The sequence below is a fragment of the Malania oleifera genome, chromosome 5, assembly GCF_029873635.1.
Source record: "Malania oleifera isolate guangnan ecotype guangnan chromosome 5, ASM2987363v1, whole genome shotgun sequence".
Lineage (NCBI taxonomy): Eukaryota > Viridiplantae > Streptophyta > Magnoliopsida > Santalales > Ximeniaceae > Malania > Malania oleifera.
In genome coordinates, this window is record NC_080421.1 from 11,968,777 (window position 1) to 11,994,001 (window position 25,225).

The window sequence follows — 25,225 nt, forward strand, 5'->3', positions numbered from 1 at the left end:
ATTAATATATATCTCATATTTAAAAAATATTTTATTATTATGTACATATTATACCATATCTCATACTAGTATCAATGTTTCCTAACTTTCGCTTAAAAGAAACAGATAAATGAACTAATATAGATCTCAAAGTTTTACTCCATTCTTACAAATATTTAATAAATGAATATGTGTTTGTATGTAAGACACTAATAATACTCAACACTACATTTAAAATTCTATCGTTAATTAAAATTTTTCTCTAGTTTTTTGACCCCTCATCCATAAGAGAAACCCCTCTACATTGCCCAAAAGAAATAGGCTCAACTACGGCGACCTAATCTACTCGAACCCCCCCCCCCCTCCCTCTCACTAGCATTTTCCTTTGCACAATTAAAAATTTTATTTTCCATACGCAACCTCTCTTTCTCTCTCTCATTGGCTCTTTCACTTACAATTTTTCACTTATATTTATTAAACATTTATTGTGTTTTCAAATTTGAACGTAACTTGTGTAGTGTACACCATCTTTACTTATTTTGTTTTATGTATAGAAGTTGACGTGTAAAGTTAACATGTAGACCTGTAAATTTTGAATCATAACTAGATTAGTTTCGTAGACCTTACGATTGAATAGATTAATCTTTTAAATTTAAAAGTTTTAAAAGTTAACCTAAAATGGACAAATTCATGTCTTGGACAACAAGTTACCGATGAACATTCAAAATGGCTATATATAGGTAGGTATTCTGTGAAGATGATGGGAAAAATAGAAATATTGAACTATATATCCTCAATCGATCAAAGGTCATAAACTTCGCCTTTAGGATTTGTGAAATCTCAGAGTGGCATACGATGTCTCGCTAATTAGTTCCAATTTTCAAGAGCAACAACTAGGTCTATCGACCAGGTATACTTCCCCTCATTATTTCTTCATACATGTTGCAAAATAATCATGTCTCTATTCTATGTATAAGCATCTTTCATGTTGACAAACCATTACTATTCAAACTGATGATGAATTTCCATTGCTCTTCAGTAAGGTAACTGCTAACTATTTGATAAATTTAGAAAATTCTAAAGATGAATATGCGTATGGGTGTGTGTTCGGGGGTATAAATTGCTCTTAAATTAAATTAACATGCTACTTAATAAAAGAATAACAATCGAAACTTATTCATTAATGTACTTTTTGATTTATATACTCATTTAATTCTTCTTGAGTTCATTTATGCTTTGTTCTCTCTTAATATTTTCAAAAATATATTTTACTATTTTTTTAAAAAAATGTTAATAGCATTCGGGAAAAAGCACCAAGACTGTGTGTTTGCACTGCTGTGATACAATGACACGATTTTAGTATCTCATAATTATGCTTCGAAATAGAAAAATGAGGCTCCACAGTTTAAAAAGGTGTTTTAATTATTTATAGTCCCACAAATTAAAGTACACTTTTAGGCGAAGGCAACACAATCTAGATAATGTGTGCATTAGCTGGAGCTGGCTCAAGTTGTGTGCAAATACATTATTGGAAGGGAAAAGTTATGATGATATTTTTATAAAGAGATTTACTCCAGTTTAGGTAAAATTGTAAACTCAAATAACTTGACAAAAAAAAAAAGAATATTAAGGATTACTCTAATTAGAATCGAGTCAAGAAATAGAAAAGTTAAAACAACATAACCGAATATGTGCATATATTTTATCCGTGACTCTAAAGCATACATGCGAATACACGCTCATATACTCTATATATAATTCTAATACAATGTTTTTAACCCATCCCAACAGGGGTATAATAGTCATTTCACAAGTAATGTGAACGCCTTGCCTAGGTTTCCAGTTTGTGGTGTAGCTTTCCACATAAACAATTAAAACATAGCTCCTCCACTAATTATTTTTTCTTTTGTTCTTTTTCCCCCATTAATAAAGCACTCTCTCTCTCTCTGTCCGCTTTCTTGCTCTGTTACTGTAGGTAGTCTTCAAGCTCAAGCTTCCTCGCTTCTTCTCTCTTCTCCACCTCCTCCTGCAGTCTCGGCCTCGCCATTTTACTCGGTAACCGTTGCTTTGCGCGTTAAAACTGTAGAGAGAGAAACACAGAGAGAGAAGACATTGCTTCTCGCGTTTTCCATCTGCAGTAGCCCTCTTTCTCTCATTTTTCTAATGCGTGCAAGCCATTCTTATATCAGAACCCACCTTATTTCTAGGCTCTTAACGGTTTTAATTCTCTATTAAGCTTCCTCATTCTTCCTTGATTGATCTCCTCAGTTTCTCTCTCTTCTCTGTGTATCGCTTTCCTCTTTATAAAGATAAACACTTCGCTTTTACCCACGTTTTTCTTTTGTGTTTCTGACTTTGTGGGCTTTCATTGTTTCTTTCTCTAATCCGAAAGCTGCTTCGGAGGCTTGAACTTCCAGTTCTCAATTCATTGTATAAAGCTTGTATTGCTCCGTTTGCGGGATACATCTCCCTTTTATTTAATTCTGATCTGTTCCGAATTGGGTTGCTTGAAACCCTAGTCCGTACGCTTTCACGCTATAGCTGATTCAGTGAAGATGAAATGCGTCAAGAATGAAGTTTCTCGGTATGAACATTGAAATTCATTAGTTTGTTGGTGTGGGTTTGTTCTGATTTGTTTATTTATTATGTATTTATAGCTGGGATTGCTTCAGTTTATCATATTTCAGTTCATTCTTTGAAGAAACCCTGTAATTGGATTGCTATAATTCAGGTTTTCATTTTCCACATCAGCTTGGGAATTGAAATTCTTGCTTTCTCAATAGGATTTCTGGAATTTATTAGTTGGCGTGTATTTTGTCTGCTGTTCATAAAGGCAATATTGGTTCAGTTGCTTGCAAGAATTAAAAACCGGGCAACTTGAAGACAGGAAGCTAAAGGGGACTGAGGTCCTAAGTTGAATATATTGGTGTTTCTTGATTCATTTCTTAGATTTTGAAATTTTGGATTTGAACTATGGGAGGCCATATGAGCAAGAAGACCCCTGCGGAGACCTCATCAGCTATCAACATTGATGGCAATTTGCAGTACAGAACTGAACTCAGCTCCTACAAGGCTGCTTGCCAGCTTGACACCGACTTACAGTCCTTTGACACCAACCTCCATGCCCGTACTAATCAGCTTATCAACACCCTCGCAGGGGGTGTTGAAGTTCGAACACTCTCCTTTGAGTCGCTGAAAGAAGTCACCGAATGTCTGTTGGAGATGAACCAGGAGGTGGTGAAAGTGATCTTGGAATGCAAGAAAGATATATGGAAGAGCCAAGAACTGTTTGAGCTGGTCGAGGAGTACTTTGAGAACAGCTTGCAGACTCTAGATTTCTGCACTGCATTGGAGAAATGTCTGAAGCGGGCCCGTGATAGCCAGTTGCTGATTCTTGTTGCGCTTCAGCAGTTTGAAGAAGAGGGCGTTGTGGAAGGAAAGAGGTATGTGAGGACCTTGGAGGAATTGAAGAATTTCAAGGCAGCAGGAGACCCTTTTACTGAAGAATTCTTCCAAACCTTTCAATCTGTTTATAGGCAACAGATGTTAATGCTTGAGAAGTTGCAGCTGAAAAAGAAAAAGCTTGATAAGAAGCTCAGGTACATTCATGCTTGGAGGAAGGTCTCAAGTATGATATTTGTAGCCACTTTTGCTGCTGTACTAATTTGCTCAGTGGTGGCAGCAGCCATGGCTGCCCCGCCTGTGGCGGCAGCTCTGGCAGCTACCAGTTCTATCCCGCTGGGTTCAATGGGGAAGTGGATTGATTCGCTTTGGAAGAGCTATGAAGATGCCCTTAGGGCGCAGAAGGAGGTTATTAGCTCAATGCAGGTGGGCACTTATGTTGCAATTAAGGACTTGGACAACATCCGGGTTCTCATTGATAGGTTGGAAATCGAGATTGAATCCCTCCTGCAGAATGTTGAATTTGCCTTTGTTGATGAAGATGCTGTGAGGTTTGCCATAGAGGAAATAAAGAAGAAGCTGGGAATCTTTATGAAGAATGTTGAAGATTTGGGGATACAAGCTGATATGTGCAGCCGGGATATTCGGAGGGCGAGGACAGTTGTTCTGCAGAGGATCATAAAACATCCTAACAATTGAAAGATGCAGATTCTTCTTGGTGCATTAATTTTACTGATAATTGTTGTTATATATGTTGAAAATATTACCTGACTCCATTGTTTTATGCTGCTAAGACTTCTTTTCTTAAGTTTGTATCTTGGATCCATGCATCTGGATTCAACCTCTATCATGTTTGTGTAGACTACAGATTCAATAGCAACACATTTTGCATTCCTAGATAATCAATGTTTGTCCAATACCATTTCTTCATGAATTCCTCCCCTGATTAATGAGCTCACAAATATGATTTCGAATATTATATGTATACAAGCTTCGTTTGACTAAATAATCTAGAAAAAATTGTTAGATGATCTTTGAAAAAAATTCTTAATGTTTTGGCATTAGCTGCTGCTGTTCAGTATTTAATGATATGCTAAACTAGGAGAGGTTCATAATAATAAGGAAAGGAGAAAACTTTTCTTTGGGGAGTCTACTTTGAATGCTAAACAGAATATTCTCATTGATCACAGCTAAACAGTAACATTAGACGTCAAAGATTACAAAGAAAAGATTGTCTCTATTTTGATCACAGCTAAACAGTAACAATAGACGTCAAAGATTACAAAGATAAGATTGTATCTGTTGCCTGAATACAACTATGGAAATTTTACCTAAATAGGGTTGATGGCACATATCTAACCTATGATGCTTACTACCCAATGTCAAGATTCTGGCTTCTTGTATAATTTAAAACTCCCAAAAAGCTCTGGCACTGCTTTTTATCTGTGAGTTCATCTGGAAACTGCAATAGCTATTCTGCTTTATGCGGCTGAAGCTAAGAATCATATATGTGGCTATTGCTGTTTTACCAGTTTGTCAGTCACCAATATTTAGTTCTCGTGGACCACATCCTATATGGATCACCGAATCAACAACAATAAGCCTCGTTTGAATCGGCCAAGGAGAGACTGATAAGTTTCATTTTTGTTCTCTTTATTTGTTTATTTTTTTATTGTCTCAGCAAAAGATAATTCATTGAGATTAAATATGCAAAATACAATCAGAAGTTCAGAACCCCAAGAAACGAAGAACCCTAAGAAACAAAGAAAAAACAAGCAACATGAAACAAACAGCCCAAGCAACACACGAACCCAAACAAACAAAAAACTAAAGCAACTCAAAAACCACCAGCAAGAACTGTGGAAACCCTACACTATTTAAATCTGTGAGTTTTGGGCGCTGCTCCTGTCTCTGATCATTTCTATGGTATTATTCATTCTGCTGTCAACCCAGTGCAATTAATGACCATGGAGTGGTCAACAGATTTATTTTCTTAACTAGCTTAGTCGATAATTCTCTCCACCCCATAATCCAAACAGCAGCCATGGAATGGTCAACAAATTAGTTTTCTGAGGTTATTTAATTCCTAGCTCTAGCCACCCTCTGCATTCAGGCACATAATTCAAACCATAGGTGGTGGAGTTTGAATCCTGCCGCCCGCTCCTGCACCAGGCTAAGGCACCACTTGCAATGAATTGACTTCTAAAGTTAGAAAATAAATTACAGGAAAGGGGTGTCATAATTCATGAGCTGGTAGTTACTTGACAAATATTTGCACTCAAAGTGAATGCCTAGGGGCACAACTCTCTTTGACATTGATAGATATTCCATTGCCAATACAATCTAAATAAAGATTTTGTAATCAATTCAATATGAGACAAACCCCTTACAATATGAGTTACTTTCAATGGAGTGGCCAAAAGAGTTGCATCCAGGGTATTTTGCTAGTGATTTTGTTAGCACTTTTTCCCACAATGTCCATTTTATTTCCCATGCATTCATATGGGTTAGAAAGAGTAAAAGAGTGCGCGCCTCTTGCCCAAATGAATCAGCAAAAAGTTACTTTTAACAATGTTAATACACAATTTTTTTGACATTCTTGACCTATGATTCAAACTTTGAGGGGCATCTAACCCTTGACCTAATTTTGTTGCTTATTGAGGTATTGCCACTAGGCAACCCTAAATAGCACGGTTGTTTGTAAAGTTTTCATTAACGGTAGTTATTTTATTTGTGATCTATTTTGTCAAAATCATGATCATGAAGATGTTTTGAAGAAAATTCATCATCAACTTGATAAGGATTAGTGGAAAATTGAATCATGATTGTTAATTACAAGAACAACTAGAAAAGTATTGATCAAGAGATATGACATTTAAATAAATTAAGTCAAATCATGATGTAGGGCACAATATAGGGATTTAAAAAAAATTCATATATAATATTGATTTTATCTAATTTTCATAGCCATTAATTAAAGGAATTTTATTTGATGATTTTTAGGTATTTTAAGTGGTTTATTAGCTTAAATTCAATCTTTTTAGGTTACTAATATATGTTAATATTAATTTTAGGCTACTTTAGTGCTTTATTTATTTTATTAAATTTATGCCTAATTTTTGGGTTTTGAAGGTTTAAAATGGCATAACCTTAAAAGTCCACTTGCCATATACATCATTTTCTTAAATTTTTATTAACAAAAAGTTTAATTTTCCCTCTCTCCCTATTCATAAAGGAATTTCATAAGTAGTGTAAATGAGTTAAGTCAAGTTGAACTTTGTCATGCTCAAAATTATTTATTAAAATTTTAACCAAACTCGAGTTTGAGAGGAGCTTAGACAGAGCTTTAACATACTTGCTCATCCTTGTTTATTATGCAAATGAATGAATTCACAAGCCTTGAGCAAACTAAATTACCAAGATACTCACGAGCGGTTTGGTTCTTTAATTTTGAACCTCTCACTCTAGAAGGTGAAAGGCCCTTAGGGTCTTGTTGGATAAAAAGGAATTCTCCCTAAAGTGTTTGCCCTTAGCCTATTGGTCTTGGTCATGCATTGACCTTATCACTAAATTTAGGTTATGAAATTTAATCTAATTGAATAAACTTATAGACAGACAATCCCTACTTTTAAGCTCACTACAATCTATTAACTCTAATTCAACTTTATTAAACTACCTCATAAATGAGTCCAATGGTGTAGAAGAAAAAGAGTCACTTTTGTAAAATGGCAATGCCGATTGTTTTGCAAGTTGACAAGAAAGATAATCAAATTGTTCTTGATTAACAAGTCCCAAATTTCCACTAGACATTAAAGTTTGGAGGCAACCAACAGACGCATGACCAAGGCGAGAATGCCAAATACTGATGGATGGTGTGGATGATACTGGAGTTGTCGTCTGAAATGATGAGGAGAAACAAGATGGAATGTGAAGATTAATGACCTCAAAGAGTCGTCCAACCTTACAGCCTATCCCAAGGGTTCGTACCGTCTGTGGATCCTGCACAGAACAACCAAAAGCGGAAAAAATAACAGTTAGACTAAAATCACATAATTGACCAACAGATATAAGATTGAGAATGAGTTAAGGAATACAATAAGTATCAGGAAGAGAAGTGTTTAATGTTGAAAATTTTTCAATATGGCTCACGTTCATGGGAGAACCATCAACTGTTTGAATGACTGGAGTATGGCTAGCAAGACGTTTGGTGGAAAAGAGGGTGGAATCAGGTGTCATGTGATTACAACATGCAGAGTCAAAGAACCAAGATGAATTACCTGATGTGACTGACATTGTGCCCTGATTTTCACACCATTTTTTTTACCAATAAATAATAAGTATTAATCAAGCATCGATCACGTCAAAAACTCTGATACCATTTAACATAACCCGTCCAGAAGAGGGTGCCGGGTAAACATTCATACAAACAGCCCTAACAGCGGAAGTTAATATATATAACTCATTCAAAATACAAAGAATCAGAGTTCTAAACCATCCATATATATACACACACACATATCTAACATATTCCAATCATCAACCAAAAACTCTAGGGGAATCATACATCCCTAGCTCAAAACGCTCACCTTGTCTATCAGGGTACCACCTTCCCTCTATCTCGGAGCTCTATCTCCTAGTCTATCACGGTTCCTTGAAATATTTAGATATCTGGGTGAGACATATCTCAGTAAGACGAAATAAATTATTTTCAGTGTATGGTAGTTTGAGTTTCGTTATATCATAATATACTTATTTCAATGATAATACCATCTGAGAAAAATATACCAATTATACTCATAATCATATAGATATAAATTATAAGCTTTTATCAGCTTTAATTCCATTTTTCAAACTCATTCACATGTAACTCATATTTATCAGCGAAAGTTCCCGAGGATAGGGGAGATTACACACCCATACATGTAGCTCTCCTCTGCTCTGATATCGTTTGTAACTTTGCCCGATTAACTCGGGTGAGGCTACAATTGATACTTATTAGGGCATTCACCTTACTCAATAAACCCTCAGGCAGAGAGTTTTATTTCGCCCTAATTATTTATGTTATTAAACTCACGCTCTTTCATTTCTCATTTCCATTTCACATCTATCTCATGAGTGTCCTCGGTAACCAATCTATGTGTCGTCTGTAACTTATGGCTGCCCTAAGGATATTCTCCACGCCATGCTTCTCCCCATGGCCAAGGTTGTGCGGCCCGAAGGCTGGATCTAAACCATGGTTGGCCTACCCTATAATGACCCAAAATTTCATACCATTTTTTAAAATAAAATATAAATAGACTGATAATCATTTACTCTGATACCCCTATAACAATTACTAGGAAACACCTATGCAGCGGAAAACATAATATTGTACAATCCATATACACAATACCAGAATTTAGTATTTCTCCAAAATATACGTACATAAATACATATTTTTTCAGTCTTATCTATCAAAACTCCTGGAGTTTACCCAAAAATACTTCTCCCTGAAAACACTTACCCTACAAGCAGGGCAGTGCAACCGACCTCCCTATCTTTGAGCCTGATCTACTCGTCTAACTAGATCACCTAAAAAATGTTAATTTATTGGGATGAGACAATTCTTAGTAAGAAAAAATATGCTACTACTAGTGTATGACAACTGAATTTCTGATAAATAACTAAAACAAAGATAGCCTATAAAATAATACACAGTATAACTCACACCTATGTGGCTTAAAAATATATTTGTAATATTTGAGCTTTCTATTTAATCATACTTCTAGTATTTTAATATATCTGATGTTATCATGTAAATCTATGTGTATATATATATATATATATATATATATATATATATATATATATATATGTGAAAACTACCCTGAAAAATTGTATGTCATGATTTAACCCCTCATGACAGGGTTGTGCGACCTGTAGCAGACGGGACTTAACTCTAGTTGACCCACCAGGATAAGTCAACTGAAACTCTATCAATCATCAGACAGGTCATACTGTAATCCTTCCAAAGGCTCAGTAACTGATCTCTCCCTCGTCAAACCGGGCACCTCAACCCATATTTTTGGGGATCTTGCAATCTCTTCAAAGGCATGGTTGACGAAAATCCACAACTAAGTTTCTGAGATATGTGGTTGCACTCTGATTTGAAATAGTAATAGTATCGTGCTCTGCTGACTGAATCTGATTGAAATAATTCATCAGGGTATGATGCTATATAATACTAATATATATAATTATCTTACTACTTCATCATGATTCCATAATAACCATAACACTGTAAAACTAATATGAAAATACTGAAATATTTAACTGAAATAACTATAATATCTGATCTGTAACTGAATAAACTGAAATACCTGAGTGTTCTGGTTTTGAAATTCTGGAAATCATAGTATTCTGTAAACACTGTAAAATATCTATCTATAAAATATATGTCTTACATACATTGTAATTCATAATTCTATAAAATCTAGTAAAATATATTTCTATGCAAAAATACTATAAATCATGATATTCTAAAAAACTGTATATATTTTGAACTGTTTTGATATTAACTCATGTCATACAACTAAATAAATAAAAACCCCTGTACTGAAATCTGTATTTTCTGATAATGAAAAGAATTTATACTCTGTAAAATTTATCCTGAAACACATATATATTACTGATAAAATTTTTAAAATTCTTAACATAACATATTTCCCATACCTGACTACAAAGCTCGTCTGTTAATTTCTAACTCACGCCCACAACGTCCATAGTACCAAGATCCTGAAATTACACACACACACACACACACACACATATATATATATATATATATATATATATATATATATTCCCCTGTCAATCAACTATGTAACGCCTCAAAAATAATTATTACAGGAGGAAGTAGTGATTCTTAAATATATATATATATATATATATAAGATTAATTATTAATTAATTAATTATTATTTTTAAATTGAATAAATTAAATTAAGTAATATGATGATTATATATAAATATATATATGCATAAACATATGGTAAAGTAATATATATATATATATATATATATATATTAAAATATATGTAAAAAGTCCTGAAAGTTCAGGATGAATTGATTTCAACAGAAGTGTGCTCTCTCTCTCTCTCTCTCTCTCTCTCTCTCTCTCTCTCTCTCTCTCTCTCTCTCTCTCTCTCTCTCTCTCTCTCCGTTTCACGTCTCTCACTCACTACTCCGTCTCTCTCTCCCACTTCCTTCAATTTCTCGAGTGATTTTTGTCTAATCGAAAATTAGAAAATACCGCTGGATTCCATTCTCCGCCGCCGACATTTCTACTGGAATGGATCTATTATAGGAGTGGCATAAACACCATTTCTAGGGTAAAGTAATCTTTCCCCATTTTCTTAATTTCTCCTTAGATCTTTAGCCATATATATATATTTTCACATAATAGCATGCCAATAATCAGAATAACCATAAACATAATCTACCCAAACTCGTGGGTACTGGGGAATAAACCTATCATATATTACTGACACTTTAGCAGCGAAAAGCATACATCATATACATAACAAACCAGTCGTCCAAATACAATACCATATTTTTACAAACCCGTCATATAAATATACAAACATCTCAAAATGATCATAAAGTTTCCTAGGGTCACTACCCAAAAACCCATCTAACCCTAGCATAGCGACTTATCCTTCTGGCAAGGTAGATCAGGCAACCACTAACATTGTGGAGCTATATCCTCTCCTCTACCTGAATTCCCTAAAATGTTTTAGAGTTGGGGTGAGACACCTCTCAGTAAGGAAAATAAACTAATATCAGTGTGTGGCAACATGGGTATTTCCATGTTTCATAAGCATATACTATATATAAATCGTATCTGTGAAAATTGTCTGATATTTTACTGAATAAACATATTTAAAAGTAACATACATATCATGTTATATCTCTGTACGTGTAAATCATCTTACGTAACTATATAATACGTAAAATAAATCTCACGATGGATAGCTAGTTGGTGTCATGTATTACCCCTACATGACTGGGTTGTGCGGCTCGAAGGCGGGGCCTAGCAATGGCTGACTGACCATGCTAGATCAAAAACTCTAATCTGTAAGTACGATGGGCCTATCTCACCTGATCCTGACTACCAAGGGAACATCTCCAAACTTTGAAGTCATATCGACTACCACCTTACTACACTCTCATCGTGTGGTTGCCCTATCATAATCTGAATATATATAGCTATGGTATCGTACTCATGAAAATTGAATTAAACTAAGTCATCCGGATTCTGATATCATATACTATGTTTCATATGCTAAACATAACTGTTTCATCATAATATCTAACATAATAATAATTTTATGAAAATAGCATATCATATATCACGGGCTTTGCGCCCGCATATCATATCATATAAATTATGGCCCTTGCGCCATTTCATATAAATTACAGCTCTTGCGCCGACATATCATAAATTACGGCATTTGCGTCGTTGTATTATAATATACTTTAAACATATTTCTATACTATTTTTAACAATTTCCTGAAACAGTGATAGCATACTTATTCTGAAAACATAGTATTTTGCCATTACATAAAATCATAAAATTCTATATGCCACACAAAAGTAAATCATGTTCTACTCATAAAATCTACACTGAAATCATTTTCCCTGATTAAATGTATTAAAACAATCTCCTGTTAACAACAGTAAATTTCCCAAATATAATTCTATGTTATACATAATTTCCTGGAATAAAATGTTGTAAAATAGTAAATGTTTCCATGAAAAATACTGACTTAATTTATATCCTTACTTGATTTCTTGAAATACGCCAACAAGAATCCCAAACTGATGCTTGCAGTGCTCACCCGGACCCTGAATCAAGAATCCTAATTCCATTAAATCAACTCTAAATAAAATACTATTTTAATATTTCCTAGACCCATAAATTCCAAATAAATAATTATACCCTCAAATATAACCAATTTACTTAATTCCCCAAATCCCACTCTCGCTTTGGAACGGTGCCTAGGAAACCCAAATTGAAAATTTATTCCAGCCAAAATGATGACGATCGCGACTAGGACCCCGTGGTGGTGCCCGATCGTCGATTTGACTGAAGATCTAAGGAGAAATTGAGAAAATAGGTAAAGATTACCTTATCCAAGGAATGGTGCCAACGTCCTATGATAGATCCACTCTAATAGAAATGTCGATGGCGGAAAATGGAATCCAGCGGTATTTTTTTATTTTCGATCGGGCGAAAATCAATCGAGAAATTGAAGGAAGTGGGAGAGAGAGACGGAGGAGCGAGTGAGAGATGTGAAACAAAGAGAGAGAGAGAGAGAGAGAGAGAGAGAACACGCTTCTGTTGAAATCAATTCATCCTGAACTTTCAGGATGAATTCATTCACCTCCTTTTTACATATATTGTAATATATATATATATATCTAATGTATACTATATTATTATCATTTACATATATATACATAAATATATATATTACTTTACCTATGCATATATATATATATATATATTTATATATAATCATCATGTTACTTAATTTAATTTATTCAATTTAATATTACTTAATTAATTAATTAATAATTAATCTTATATATATATATATATATATATAAATCACTACTTCCTCCTGTAATAATTATTTTTGGAGCCTTACATTCTCCACTTCTTATAAAAATTTCGTCCTCAAAATTTGTTCAATAGAACCCAAGTAAAATTCATCGTTAACCTAACAAATTTTGAGTTAATCTTGTAAACCACCCTATCAGAATTGGTAACTAACATAAATCGATGGGTATACATCTTGTCCTAATACACCTTGCTTCAATTCCAACACTCAACAACTTCAATTTTTACCTCGAGTCTTTCAAAAATCTAACGCTAACATAATCTTAAAAGAATCAATAGAAAACTATCATTTGATTATGATATGACCCAAAATTTCTGTATTAGTTGTCCAGAACCCACATTTCCTATTTAGCATGTAACTAATGCTCTCATAGTGTTTGTAAAATTAATCACAAATGTTGTTCATGCTCTTTTTAAGTTTTTGAATACCCAAAAAAAATCATCCGTAAAAATTACAATGCACTGATCCAAGTATGGTTGAATGACTTGATTCATTATATCTATGAAAATGTAAGGTTTAGTTGATGTCATTCTATAGGAAGCAATCGACATAGGCTCCGCTCCTAGCACCAAATCAATATTAAATTCAATCTCCTCTTGAAGGTAGCCCCGATAAGTCATCTAGAAAGAATATTTAAAAATTCATCACCTATGGGTAAAGAAGTTTTGGATTTGTTAACTCGTATATTTCTTTCAAGTATGAAAACTTATTAGTTAGAAAGAAAACCCTCACTCCATTTGGATTTCTGAATACTATTTTCTTTTAAAAACAAACAACTAGGTGTATGATCAATAGATGACCACCAATAGTTAGCCTCATCTTTAACTAGAGAACTTGCAATAATGACTCATACTCATCAAGGATCATACCTGCTAGTACATCTTAGACCTAGATGCATAATCATTTTTCTATCAGATCAATTGTATAAAAGTACTTCAAAACTCTTATCATAACTTTGTAATTTGTTTGAGTAAAAATTATATAAGCTTCTAAACATTCCCTAGAATTCTAATCATCAAATTCCTTTTCAATGTCAAACCAATACACAGGCTTACACATATTCTCATGCTCAATTTCTATAATTATGCTATAAAGATAATATTCATAATTCTCTAGGAAAAATAATCTGATCTGCATGCTTGTATATACATATTCATAATATTCTGTATACATAATAAAAATTGCTTGTATAGCATATTTCCCTTACTTTAACTCTGAAAAGCCCCTACTAAATTCTAGCCCTATACCCGTAGGGTTCCTAGCTCAACATCCTGAAAATAATATCCCCCAAAACAAAACATCAGTATTTTTTTACCTACAACATTTCTTATAACTACAAGGAAGCATAATATGAATAAAATACCTTACCCTAGATTTGGGATAAATTTCAAACCAACTTTCCCCACGATTTGATCTGTAGAGAACTTCGCCAGGAGCGTCATGGTGGCCTCAGATCTTCAATCCGGCAAGAAATGGGGCCAGAATCGAAGAGAGAAGGGGAGGGGGTCGTAGGAGAGAAAGAGAGAAAAGGGTTTTGCGCTGAAATTTTGATTAAAAATCTGAGTTTCAGCTATTTAAAGGGCTAGATTCGTCGACGAGACACGTCACCTCATCGACAAGTCCTGTAGAAATTTCATCGATGAACCTATACCCTTGTCGATGAGTTTCAGTCTATTTTAAACCCTCTCTCAGTATCTTCTCGTTGGTGAGCTCCTCTTATATCCTTATCGACGAATCCTCTATGCTCGTTGATGAGATGCTGAAAAATTTTTCGGGTTATTACATTCTCCCTTTCTTATAAAATTTCGTCTTCGAAATTTACTATTTGTAATATCTTCTGTCATCCTATAAAATAAAATGGTCTACTTATTTTATTACTTACCCTCACATGTGGCGGAGGAATACCGTGGTTACATACTATGTTCTGAGAGATTACATATATAAAACAGAAACTATCTACTAACTAAATCCATACATGCACCTGCAAAAGAAGCTTATCTAACTACTATACTTTACCTGATTACGTCTATACCTCTTGGAACAACTGCGGGTATCTCTGTCTGATCTACTCCTCGAGTTTCCAAGAAGTTTCTTCTATAGCGTGATTCCTCCACAAAACTTTCACTAATTGAATTTCTTTTGTACATAATTATTGTTTCTTTCTGTCTAATATCTGTACTGGTGCTTCTTCATAAACTAATGAATCCTTAAACTCTATCTCTGCATAGCTAATAATTTGGGATGGGTCTGGGACGTATTTTCTCAACATAGCAACATGAAACACGTTGTGTATTCTGGATAACACTGCCGGCAAAGCTAGCTTGTAGGCAACTACCCTATTCTTTCTAGTATCTCAAAAGGGCTAATATACCTAGGGCTCAACTTGCCCTTCTTTCCAAATCTCATAATTCCTCTCATAGGAGCTACTTTCAAGAATATCCGATCTCTCACTTCAAACTTTAACTCTCGGCAGTGAGTGTCTGCATAACTTTTCTGCCGATTCTGTGCGATACTGATTCTTTCTTTAATTAGTCGGACCTTGTCACAAGCCTGGCGAACGATCTCTAGACCCAAAACTTGCCTCTCGCCTACCTCATCCCAGAAAAGAGGAGAATGACATCTCCTTCCACACAGTGCCTCGTATGGAGCCATGCCAATACTAGACTGGTAGTTGTTATTATAGGAAAATTCAACTAGTGGTAGAAATTGAGTCCAGTTATCCCCAAAATCTAGCATGCATGCACGAGGCATATCTTCTAAAGTTTGAATTTTCCTCTCAGTCTGACCATCTGTCTGGGGATGGAAAGTTGTACAAAATGCTAACTGTCTACCCATAGCCTCCTGAAAACTTTTCTAGAATCATGAAGGAAACCGAGGATCCCGGTCTGAAACTATGGATACTGATACACCATGGACGCGAATTATCTCCTAAACATATATATTTTCCAGTTTGTCCATAGAATAACCAACTTTAATAGGGATAAAATGGGAAGTCTTCGTCAAACGATCAACAACTACTTAAATTGCATTCAATCCCTACTGCACTGGTGGTAAACTCGTAACAAAATCCATAGAAACATGGTCCCACTTCCACTCTAGAATAAACAACGGTTGTAACTGTCGTGCTGGTCTTTGGTTCTCTGCCTTAACCTGCTGGCACGTCAAGTACTACTGAACAAACTCGGCTATCTCTCTCTTCATTCCACTCCACTAGAAGTACTCTTGCAGATCCCTGTACATTTTAGTACGGCCAGGATGGACTGTGTATAGTGATCTGTGAGCCTACTCCAATATAATTCTTCTGATCTCGGTATCTGTAGGAACACAAAGCCTAGTATTGAACCGCGGGACTTTGTCATTTGATATGCTAAACTCTTCTCCCTGACCATCCCGCACTTTAGTCATCACTTCTACCAACTCCGCATCATCACTCTGAGCTACTTTAATCCTCTTGTATAGCATAGGCTGAACCACTAGACTGGCAATAACTGCCTAAGGACTCTTCTCTACCAATTCTATGCTAAGTCTCTCCAAATCCATCAGAATTGAGTGCTGAATATCCATAACTACCAGTACGAGTCCCCTAGATTTCCTGCTCAGGGCATCTGCCACTACATTCGCTTTTCCTAAGTGGTAATTAATAGTACAGTCATAATCTTAAATAAGCTCTAGCTTCCTTCTTTGTCTCATATTCAATTCTCTCTGGGTGAAGAAATATTTCAGACTCTTGTGATCTGTAAAAATTTCGCACTTTCCACTATACAGATAATGCCTCTAGATCTTAAGAGCGTACACCATTGCAGCTAACTCCAAATCATGCACAGGGTAATTCTTCTCATATTCTTTAACCTGTCTAGAAACATATGCAATAACCCTGATGTGCTACATCAATACGCACCCAAGCCTTTTTAGGGACGCATCACTATATATTACAAATTTGTCCTCCCCTGATAAGATAGCCAACACTGGGGCAGTAACCAACTTCTGCTTCAATTCTTGAAAACTATGCTCGCAGCCATCAGTCCATTCAAATCTTACATTCTTTCTTGTGAGTCGCATTAATGGACCAGACAAACTAGAAAATCTATCAACAAAACGTTGGTAGTAGCCTGCTAAACCCAGAAAACTCCTGACTTCCTGAATGCTTCTTGGCCTTTCCCAATTCACCACTACTTCTATTTTACCTAGATCAACTGATACACCTGCTCTAGAGATTACATGGCCCAGAAAAGTAACTTGCCTTAGCCAAAACTCACATTTCTTGAATTTTGCATACAATTTTCTCTCTCTCAATGTCTGCAATATCAGCCTCAAATGATACTCGTGCTCCTCAAAACTCCTCAAGTAAACCAGTATGTCATCAATAAATACAACCACAAACTGATCTAAGTATTGATGGAACACCCGATTCATCAAATCCATGAATACTGTTGGTGCGTTAGTCAACGCAAATGTCATCACTAAGAATTCATAATGCTCATATCTCGTACGAAACGCCATTTTCAAGACGTCCTCTGCCCTCACTTTCACCTGATGGTAACCTGATCGCAGGTCAATTTTAGAATAAACCTGGGTCCTCTGGAGTTGATCAAACAAATCGTCGATTCTGGGAAGAAGATATTTATTCTTAATTGTCAATTTATTTATTTCCCTAGAATCTATACACATCCTCATGGTCCCATCTTTCTTTTTCACAAATAAGACTGGTGCTCCCCAAGGCGACACATTGGGCCCAATGAATCTCTTATCCAGTATTTCTTGCAATTGATCCTTCAGTTCTTTTAACTCAATTGGGGCCATCTAACACGGAGTTTTAGATACTGGCGCTGACCCCGATAGAAGATCCACTATAAACTCAACTTCACGGTCCGATGGCAAACTAGGTAATTCTTCTGGAAATACGTCTAAAAATTCTCTAACCACAGGGATATCAGCTTGTTTCAGTTCTTCTTTTGGAAATTCTTTAATATAAGCAACAAGTCCCTAACAACCTTCTTGAATCAATTTCCTCACCTGTATAGCCGACACAAGCTGTGGCAAAGAACGTACCCGCGATCCAAGAAATTTGTATTCTGGCTTGCCTGGAGGTTTGAAAATTACTTCTTTCAAATGACAATTAATACTAGCGTGATTATCTGCCAACCAGTCCATAACCAAAATGATGGCAAACCCCTGTATATCTAATATCACCAAATCAGCTGGCAATATCTTTCCCTGAATAGTTATTTGAAAATCTCTGATTACCCTTCTACATCTCACTACTGACCCAGTCGGCGTAGCTACAGCTAACCCAACACCCAACAATTATGCCTCATACCCCATTAATTTAGCATATATCGCAGAAACAAAAGAGTGGGTGACACCTGTATCAAATAAAACAATAGCTATAAATTAAAAAGCAGTAAGGGTACCTGTAACTACGTCTCAAACTGCATCGACGTCAATGCGTACACTCTCGCCAGTGTCGTATTCCTCTGCTATCCTCCACAGGGCGCCTGATAACCACCCTGGTATGGTCTGGGAGCTGGTGCTTGAGTTGTCAATCCCTGACACAACCAAGATCTATGCCTGGGTCTCCCACATCGATAGCACACGTCCTCACCCATCCTGCATTCACCTGGATGTCTGCGGCCACATCTAGGACAGACAGGAGCAGCCCCTCCACTATGAAAACCACCACGGCCCGTCATCTGTCTCTGACCACCTCCATAGTGATCTCCTCTCCATGGCCCTTGGCTAGAGCTCACCTGCAAATCCTGAGGCGCAGACCTCTTCCTCCAGCCCTGAGCTGCAGCGCTCCTCTGCATATCACTCTCAATGACAGCAACTCTATCCACCACCTCAACAAACGTCTGAGCTCAGAAGCTAATAACTTGCTCAAACAAATTCTGTTTCAGGCCTTCTTCGAACTTTTTGGCTTTATTTTCTTCATCTGGTGCTAAATATGGGGCAAATCGTGATAACTCAATAAATATGGCACCATACTGGGATACTGTCATCTGCCCCTGAGCCAAATGCAGGAATTTGGCTGCCTTCGCACTCCAAACGATAGCAGGGAAGTATCACTCGAAGAATAACTCCTTAAACCGGCTCCAAGATACTAGCACTAGATCTAGTCTCTGCTCCTCAATCAAACGCGCTGACCTCCACCAGTGCTTTGCCTCTCCTGTCAACTTAAATGACGCAAACGCCACTTTCTGCTCGTCTATACATGCCAATATTGCTAGAATCTCCTCAACATACAGAATCCAGTTCTCAACTACAATCAGGTCAGGTCCTCCAGCAAAAGAAGGGGGTCTCATCCCCGTAAATTGCTCGATCGTGCAGCTACGCTCTCCTCCACTCCTAGCCATCTCAGCCATCACCTGTTGAGTGACACTACGTAGTACAACATCTATATCTCCACCTCCCATATTGAAGGGTCATGGTCTATCACCTCCAGCATCTGTACCACTGCTACCCGAATCCACCCCTGAAAATACACAAAACACTATTTTAAAATCCTATACAGATCTACTTTACTCTATCAAATTAAAACCTCAAATTCACTATCAACTATTTCCCTTGTTCCTACCCCAAAATCTAATCCTGCGACCTAAACACACGACTCGTCGATAGTTTACTATGGTTTTCCTAAAATCGTCACCCCAGGAAAATCATAGGACCCATCACGAAAATCCCGTATTTAGACCATAAAACACAACCTCAAATTCTTTTATTATATCCTAGTATTGTTCCTGCTGCATTCTAAAGTCTACAGAACCTAACAACCTCGGCTCTGATACTAAATTGTAATGACCTGCTATATAAACTGTAACGACCTGTTATTTAACTGTAACGACCACTTATATAAACTACAACGACCTGCTATCTATCCAACATTTTTTTTCCTAAATATAATATATGTCATCTGTCTGAAATACTGAAAATAACATCCCAGGCCCAAAGAGCACTGATGAAACTCTGTCTGTCATACATATCTAAGCAGCGGTACACAAAACTGGGAACTGCCATGCATAATACAATACCAGAAAACGATAGAACTTTGGAATATATTTACAATACAAAATACCCAATGACGTCGCTATAATCTAAAAACTATCCCAAAATACTGTTATCTCAAAAATACCTACCCTTCCCACAAGGGCAGCTCAAGTCAACCTCTACCCGCCGTCCTGATCTGCTCGCCTAACTGGATCTCCTGAAAAATGATAAGTCACTGAGATGAGACAATGCTCAGTAAGTGGAAATATGTTATTACTAGTGTGTGGTGGCTGAGTTACATATTTAAAATAATGAAATAATACTGAAATCTAAGAAAACTGATAAACTATACAGAATATATCTATCTATCATGTAATCTTTAAAATATAACTGTGTATCTGAGTTTGCTATTTGAAAATACTGCTAGTATAATAATATAAATTGCTGATGTGTGATATATCTGTACATAGGAACTTCTGCTAAACCCTAGGATCTGTATATCATGATATAACCCCTCATGATAGGGTTGTGCGGCTCGTAGGCTGGACTTACTCTGGTTGGCCTACTAGGCAAGTCAATCTATATCTGTACATTCGCCAATCTAGCCCACTACAATCTCTCTAGCAATCTCCAAACTCTAACATCGTTTAACCGGCCACCTCAACCCAACCTACTAGGGAGACTGCAATCTCTCCCAGCTTGGCTAGATGGAATCCACATACTATCTGAGTTATGTGGTTGCACTTTATTCTGTACTAGCAACGGTACCAGGCTCTGCTATAAATATATCTATCTGTAATTTCTACAGGGACCTGTAACTATGTAATACTGTATACATATATAAATATATAATAATCTAGCTGCTTTTAACATGATTTCAAAAACAACCATAACACTATATTTCTAAGCTATATTATTTGAGATATCTAACTAAAATATATATATATATATATATTATCTATTTGTATCTTGCATGCTTTCTGTCTGTACTATATGTAATATCTGTATAAAATATCTATATATAATATCTGTATACTTTGTATATGATATATGTATGCTCTGTATATAAAATATGTGTGTTCTGTATATAATATCTATATTCTCTATATATCTGTTGTAGCATCTTGATGCTATCACTGAATAATCTGTCTATATTTTCTGTAAAATCATTCTGAGTGTTATGGTGTAGAAATCATGTTATTCTAAGAAATACTGTATGTCTCATTCATTGCTAATGATCTGAAATATCTGAATATCTGTAATACTGAAAAATCTACATACTATATTGTAATAAACTCATGCCACACATTTGAGTAAACATATTCTCATGCTCAATTTCTATAATTTTACTATAAAGATAATATTCATAATTCTCTAGGAAAAATAATTTGATCTGCATACTTGTATATACATATTCATAATATTTTGTATACATAATGAAAATTGCTAGCATAGCATATTTCCCTTACTTTAACTCTGAAAAGCCCCTACTAAATTATGACCCTATACCCGCAGGGTTCCTAACTCAACATATTGAAAATAATATCCCCCAAAACAAAACATCAGTATTTTCTTACCTACAATATTTCTTATAACTACAAGGAATGCATAATCTAAATAAAATACCTTACCCTGGATTTGGGATAAATTTCAAACCAACTTTCCCCACGATCTGCTCCGGCAGACTTGCAGAGAACTTCACCAGGAGCGTCGTGGTGGCCTCACATCTTCAATCCGGCAAGAAATGGGGCCAGAATCGAAGAGAGAATGGGAGGGGGTCGTAGGAGAGAGAGAGAGAGAGAGAGAGAGAGAGAGAGAGAGAGAGAGAGAGAGAGAGAGAAGGGTTTTGCGCTGAAAATTTGATTAAAAATCCAAGTTTCAGCTATTTATAGGGCTGGATTCGTTGACGAGACACGTCACATCGTCGATGAGTCCTTTAGAAATTTCGTCAACGAACCTATACACTCGTCGACGAGTTTCAATCTGTTTTTAACCCTCTCTCGGTATCTTCTCGTCAACGAAACCTGTCCTCATCAACGAGCTCCTCTTATATCCTCATCGACAAATCCCTGTGTTCGTCGACTAGATGCTGAAAAATTTTTCGGGTTATTACAGTTTACATAAATAATTTACTGATAAATAATTGAAACTGAGATAGCCTGTAAAATAATACACAGTATAACTCACACCTATGTGGCTTAAAAATATATCTGTAATATCTAAGCTTTCTATTTAATCATACTTCTAGTATTATAATATATCTGCTGTTATCCTATAAATCTATATATATAAATATATATGAAAACTAACCTAAAAAATTGTATGTCATGATTTAACCCCTCATAACAGGATTGTGTGGCCCGTAGGCGGGACTTAACTATGGTTGGCCCACTAGGATAAGTCAACTGAAACTCTATCAATCATCAGATCAACCATACTACAATCCCTCCAAAGGCTCGGTAACTAATCTCTCCCTCGTCAAACCGGCCACCTCAACACAGATTTCTTAGGAACCTACAATCCTTTCAAAGGCACGATTGGCAGAAATCCACATACTATCTGAGATATGTGATTGCACTCTGATCTGAAATAGCAACGGTACCATGCTCTGTTTACTAAATCTTACTGAAATAATTCATTAGGGTCTCATACTATATAATACTAATATATATAATTATCTTACTATTTCATCATGATTCCAAAATAACCATAACACTGTAAAATTGATCTGAAAATACTGCAATATCTTACTAAAACAATTGTAATATTTGATTTGTAATATCTGACTGAATAAACTATAATATCTGAGTATTATGGTTTTGAAATTCTGGAAATCATGGTATTCTGTAAACACTGTAAAATATCTATTTATAAAATATCTGTCTGTAAAATATCTGTCTATATATACACTGTAATTCATAATTCTGTTAAATCTGGTAAAACATATTTCTATGCAAAAATATTGTAGATCATGATATTCTGAAAAACTATATAAATTCTAAACTGTTCTAATATTAACTCATGTCACACAACTAAATAAATAAAAACCCCTGTATTGAAATCTGTATTTTCTGATAATGAAGAGAATTTATACTCTATAAAATTTACCCTAAAACACAGATATATTACTGATAAAATTTCTAAAATTCCTATCATAGCATATTTCCCTTACCTGGCTACTAAGCTCGTCTGTTAATTTCTAACTCACGCCCACGGCATCCATAATACCAAGATCCTGAAATTACACATACACACACACACACACACACACACACACACATATATATGGTCAATCAACTGAGTTTCCCAAAATAGTTTCATACTCACTTTCCTGAATTTATAAACTATTAATCATTTACCTAGATTTATGAGAACACCCACTAAGTTCTCTAACCTGCTTGCAGTATAAGCCCCAACACCCTGAATTCACAACACCTAAATTCAATCATCCCAAAAACCAGTATAACAACATCTAAAACCAAATCTAAGTGCAGAAAAACCTACAAGCCAAATAACCATTAAATAACCTACTTACCCTAATTTTGGGATGGTTCCCAAACACCCCAAATCAAAATTCTGTTCCGACTAAGTTGTATAGAATCTCCATAGGATCATCATGGTAGCTTCTGATCGTCAAATTGGGGAGAAACAGAGCCGAAATCTTAGCGAGAAGTGAGAGAAATCGAATTCTAGAGAAAAAGAGAGAATAGCAACTGAATTTCCCATCAAAAATCTGATTTTTGCACTAATATGGATGGCTGGCCACGTGACTTCGTCCACAAGACACGTGGACTCGTCGATGAACCGAAGAACGAAGTTCATCGATGAGGATAATGAGTTCGTCGATGAACCAAAGGGTCTGCATATCCCCTTCTCGGTATCTCTTCATCAACGAGACACTGAACCTCATCCACAAACCGTATGAGGGAGTTCGTCAACGAAACCAAGGCATTCATCAACGAACCCTGCTTTATCTCCTTTAAATTTTCCTTTCCTCTTTATTTAATTACTATCATTTTTTTGGGTCTTTACATACCCGGTTAGATCAAAATAAGAACTCTACATGTCCGTCTATAGTATGATTGGCCCACCGCAGCCTAGTCCGAACCCAAGGGTAGTCAACATCTCTCTGAAGGCCCAATCGACTGTCACACCACACTCTCCACGAAACCATGTGGTTGCACTAAGACCTCGCTAGCAATAGTACTGTGCTCTATATCAACAACTGTAAAGACTCGATGAATTATAGCAATTAAATAATAAGAGCAAGGATAAAAAGGAAATTTTTAAGGCACAACATGGTCTCGTCAACGAATAGGCTTCTTGGGATCGTCGACGTGGACGTATCTCTCATTGACAAGAAATTATCGAGAGAGTCGTTCCAGGGCCTGAATTTTGTTGACGAGGGGTAAGTGTTCGTCGATGAAACTCCTTCTTGGACTTGTCAACGAGGTGACGTGGCTCGTCGAAAAGGCCACGTGGACAGGCACTCTATAAAAGGCCAAAAATCACTTTCTGCGAGAGAAACATGCAGAATTTCCCCTTTCTTTCTCTAAAAACCCATTTTCTCTACCTTCTCTCTAAAAATTTGACCTCATTTCACACCATTTCGACGATCTGAAGCCGCCATGCTACTCCTGGGAAGTTTCTTTTCATATCTACAGGAGTAGATCATTGGTTAGGCCAACTTGGGCACCATCCCAAAATTTAGGTGAGTTAATTATTTTAAATTTAATAAGGTATTTGGTATTTCTGGACTGAGGAGGTGTAGTAAATGAAATAATACTAAAATTTTTCTGGGGGAAAATGTAAATTCCAACACGTTGAGCTGGGAACACCACATGTGCAGATTTAGTTAAATTTGTGGGCTTCTCAGTAGCCAGGTAAGGGGATAAATTAAGTCGGTTTATTTTTATGAAAATTTACTATTTTAAAATAACATGTATTTACAGTAATTATGTATATATCAGAATATTTGGGAATATTGTTGTTGAACAGGAAAACGGTTTTTAAAAAAAAAACATTTAATCAAAAATGTGTTCAGCTCAGGTATTTAGTTTTAATACTATTTAAAATTGTGTGGTATAAGTATCGTTTTATGAATATTATGTTATGTTAGATTTTTAGTAAAAGCATGTTTACAACAGTTTTTAGGAAAACCATGAATAATATAGGAAATTATGATTTTAGAATT

At 35.8% G+C, this 25,225-nt stretch overlaps 2 protein-coding genes across 4 annotated transcripts; one reads left to right on the plus strand and one right to left on the minus strand.

The window, feature by feature from the left end:
- Positions 1-758: 758 nt before the first annotated feature.
- LOC131155242 (UPF0496 protein At4g34320-like) lies at positions 759-4,283 on the plus strand. Of its 3 annotated transcripts, none has more exons than XM_058108237.1 (2): positions 759-889; positions 2,711-4,283. In XM_058108237.1, exon 2 carries the CDS (start codon positions 2,953-2,955, stop codon positions 4,078-4,080), a length of 1,128 nt encoding a protein of 375 aa, XP_057964220.1. In that variant the 5' UTR covers positions 759-889; positions 2,711-2,952; the 3' UTR covers positions 4,081-4,283. The 3 variants fall into 3 exon arrangements, with proteins under 3 accessions (XP_057964220.1, XP_057964217.1, XP_057964219.1); XM_058108234.1 differs by lacking the exon at positions 759-889 and adding an exon at positions 1,870-2,563; XM_058108236.1 differs by lacking the exon at positions 759-889 and adding an exon at positions 1,877-2,563 and having other exon boundaries at positions 2,763-4,283.
- A 14,241-nt stretch (positions 4,284-18,524) lies between these two features.
- LOC131155839 (uncharacterized) lies at positions 18,525-19,349 on the minus strand. The gene is made up of 2 exons (XM_058109286.1): positions 19,209-19,349; positions 18,525-18,899 (listed from the first exon to the last, which is right to left on the minus strand). Exons 1-2 carry the CDS (start codon positions 19,347-19,349, stop codon positions 18,525-18,527), a joined length of 516 nt encoding a protein of 171 aa, XP_057965269.1.
- Between the last annotated feature and the right edge of the window lie 5,876 nt (positions 19,350-25,225).